The sequence below is a fragment of the Elephantulus edwardii genome, unplaced genomic scaffold, assembly GCF_000299155.1.
Source record: "Elephantulus edwardii isolate Elephantulus edwardi_28Jun2011 unplaced genomic scaffold, EleEdw1.0 scaffold00184, whole genome shotgun sequence".
NCBI lineage: Eukaryota > Metazoa > Chordata > Mammalia > Macroscelidea > Macroscelididae > Elephantulus > Elephantulus edwardii.
The window spans coordinates 6,151,663-6,154,896 of record NW_006399934.1 but is presented as its reverse complement, the minus strand read 5'-3'; the positions used below and the strand labels follow the sequence as shown (position 1 = coordinate 6,154,896).

Below are 3,234 nucleotides of genomic sequence, written 5' to 3'. Positions count from 1 at the left end.
GGTCCATTAGGGAAATCAACACCATTCTTTCCTTCCCAACAACCCTCTTTCATACCAATCCAACTTTTAGGAACCCAATCCTATCAAGACCAGGGAAACAACAATGTAAACAACATCCATGCTTGCTTTATTGTCCAACAAAGGGGCATGTATTAAAAGGGACGCAGAGCTAAGAAACACCATGGGGCTTGCTCACAGAGATCTGCTTTCTGGTCCTTGAATATTGTGTAATCCAATGGCAAAAGACAGAGCTGTCCCTAGATGGTACACACATTAGAAAGACCAATGAATTCCAGTAATACTGACCAGAATTCTCCCCGACGGTGCACAACTGGCCACCAGTCCACAAATGTGGCAGGGGAGGATTATAGGAACAATGGATAGGTCTGAGCAGAAAAACCATTCTGTATGATGTATACTCAGCAGGAGAAAGCATTTTTCATTAGAATCAAGGGAGCAAAATCCTCAGAAAAGATAGAGGCAAACACTGTGTTAACTGGAACATAGTTGTGGTAACAGTGGTTAGGCCTTTTCACAACATTATTGTAAAGTAACTCTAACTAAACAAAACACAGTCACTCCTCTTTAACGGAATTAATAAAACCATGGAAGATAAGGAATCAGGGATAGCAATACTAATCCCAGAAAGAAAAGCTGGGATTTAAGTCATGCTGACAGGGCCTCATAGTATCACTGTTTCTTGGCAAGGAGTCCTTCCTTATCCCAAAATGACAGCAAATACTCATGATTGGTAGGTGGGGCAAAACCAGAGCATGGCAGGTTGAGCCAAGAAGAGGCGATCTGGAATGCCCCTCCAAATCCAAAAAGCACCCACTTTTTAAAATCCCTCCAGCAATGTGTAAACCCAAAAAGTCTGTAACACCAGAGGCAGACATCTGGTTTTTATTTCTTGGCAATCTTGATACTTCTCATTACAATTTGCTTGCAAAGGGAAAGGACGGTTGAGAACATGGGCCTCCCATCTTCCACTGCATGGAAAGTGGCAGGGATCTCCAGCTGTGAGAGAGGATGCGGCAAGACAATGAGATGCCAGGTGCCTGGGGCAGGAGTGTGGCCAACAGTCATTTTGGCCCAAGTTCACGTCCTCTCAAGGGGAGGTCTCCATGGAATGGCCATGACTCCCAACATGGCCAGAAAACCCATCGATCCCACTCATGGGACAGATGATCAAAGGGGCTGCGCTCTTCCCTCCCGAGTAACTCAGACTGAAGTAGGGTCGCACAGGCCCACAGAAGGTAGCATGAGAGAAAGTAAAGGTGTGACACCTTTCTGTCACGTTATAGAATGAGACCTCACCAGCATCATAGTCCAAAAAAATCCCCACCCGCTGGAGAGGGGTCCGTAGGGGAAGTGCAGTCATTGGGGAGGTAAGAGCCCAATATTCTTTCCCATACCACAATGATACTGCCCAGAATCCATTCTGGGGGGCCGAGGTGACTCCACCTTTTCTGCATACAGAGTCTTCACAGACACCTATTGTCCACTTGGCCTTATCGCCCACCTCAACCTCCCAATAATGTCTCCCAGCGATGAAGCACGGTGAGCCCAAGACACAGGGGAAGAGATTGAACCGCTCAGGATTGTCAGGCAGGTCCTGCTGAAGGTAACTGTATCGCACTTGCCGCAGATTATCAGAGAGGATCAGGCTGGGGTAGGCTGTATCTGGGTCCAGAGTCACGTCCACTGCAGAGACACAAAGGAGAGGTCACTCCTGAGGACTGAGAGAGCCCACCCTCCTGAAGCACCCAACCTTTCTCCTTCCTACTTCCCCAAGAAGAGAATAGAGCTTCCTGCTATAGGATGTTCATCTGATAAGGAAAAGAGATTCTAAAGTTGATATGTTAAAGGTTTGGATTAGCTGGTTACTTTATTTTATTCAGTATATTATGAAAGTATAAAATGTTATTTACATCTTAAACCAAAATATCTTATGAATGAATCTGAGGTTTTCATACAGGTGTGTTACAATCTTCACCTGAAAGCCTCAGGAGTCAGAAGAAAGTTTCAGAGAATTTACAACATTACAGAGTTTAGAAAGGTAATGAGGGCCTTAAAGTAGTAGAATATGGTGGTCTCCTATGGTCAATTATTAATCTGCGGTAAAATACATGACACCTTATTTGGGGTAAAGCTCCTAAGGAGTCCTGCAAAAGTTCAAGTTTTGTTATCATGAAGATTAAAAATCTTTATCAATTTGCCTCCTCCTCCAGTTCCTTTTTTATGTCCTTCATTCTGTGGAATCTTTACTCCGCACAGCCAGTTCCTTCCTATTCATCTTCTAACATTTAGTCAAAGACCTACATTTTCCTCAAGGCTTTTTCATAACCCAAACTATACCACTTCCCTGTTTCTAAAATCCCAAACTATTATCTATGCTACAAATTTTGGTATTTTGGAATATAGCATTGTACAACCATGCGGTGCTTTCTGTTTCCTCATTTTCTCTTCACAACTTGCTGGTTCATAAGATTTATACCTCAACTTTGAGAACCAAAGCTTAGTTGTGTTGAATGATTCCCCATAAAAATCATGAGAGGCAACTTGTGGAGGTGACCAAGATCCTCAGTTCTTAGTACACAACAGTCAGCCATCTGTTTCTTCCTTATTCTATCCCACCCATCTCTATCTTATGCTGTGGATATACCTCGTACCTCTGATCATAATGTAAACTCCCAAGGTAGCAGAGGGTCTCATATTCCCTTTATGGTAATCTGGCACAGTGTCAAACTGTATAACCAGTAACCAAAACTAATAATCAACACATTCAATTAAGATCTGTGGAAAAAATTATTTCCAGATAAAAACTAGAGAATGCCAGTGAATGAAGACTATTGTATACAGTCTCTCTCATCATGAAGAGGATTCCACACAGCAGAAGATAGCCAGATGATTCCCAAATCACATACTTCTTGGGATCACTGGTATTGCCTAATCTCTTTGAGCCACAGAGAGAAGGTGATGGTAGGGGAGGATGACGATCAATTTTTGCCCCAAACGTAATAAAGATCAGAGGCACAGGATTCCTAGACTCATGGTAGCATTCAGTCTTACTTTTGGAAAGGTGACTGTTTCCTTCAAAACAGTTATCTCTAAGGTTAGGGAGGTGGACCAGGGTACCAGGGTTATCAACTGCTTCTACTTTTGGGGAAATATAATTTCTTTTCTATAACCCTTCACCACTGGACCAATCGGTAGCATCAGGATGGATGGCGA

General features: G+C 43.1%; 1 protein-coding gene across 2 annotated transcripts in view; it reads right to left on the bottom strand.

The window, feature by feature from the left end:
* Window positions 1-885: 885 nt before the first annotated feature.
* Window positions 886-3,234, bottom strand: part of TRIM27 (tripartite motif containing 27) — a 26,930-nt gene continuing 24,581 nt past the window's right edge. The window contains exons 8-9 of one of the 2 annotated variants that reach the window (XM_006896249.1): window positions 1,593-1,704; window positions 1,108-1,312 (exon numbers count right to left, since the gene is read on the bottom strand). In XM_006896249.1, the coding sequence (XP_006896311.1) occupies window positions 1,294-1,312; window positions 1,593-1,704 (131 nt within the window). In that variant the 3' untranslated portion in view covers window positions 1,108-1,293. Of the gene's footprint in view, window positions 1,705-3,234 lie in introns of both variants that reach the window. The other variant, XM_006896248.1, reaches the window with a different exon arrangement.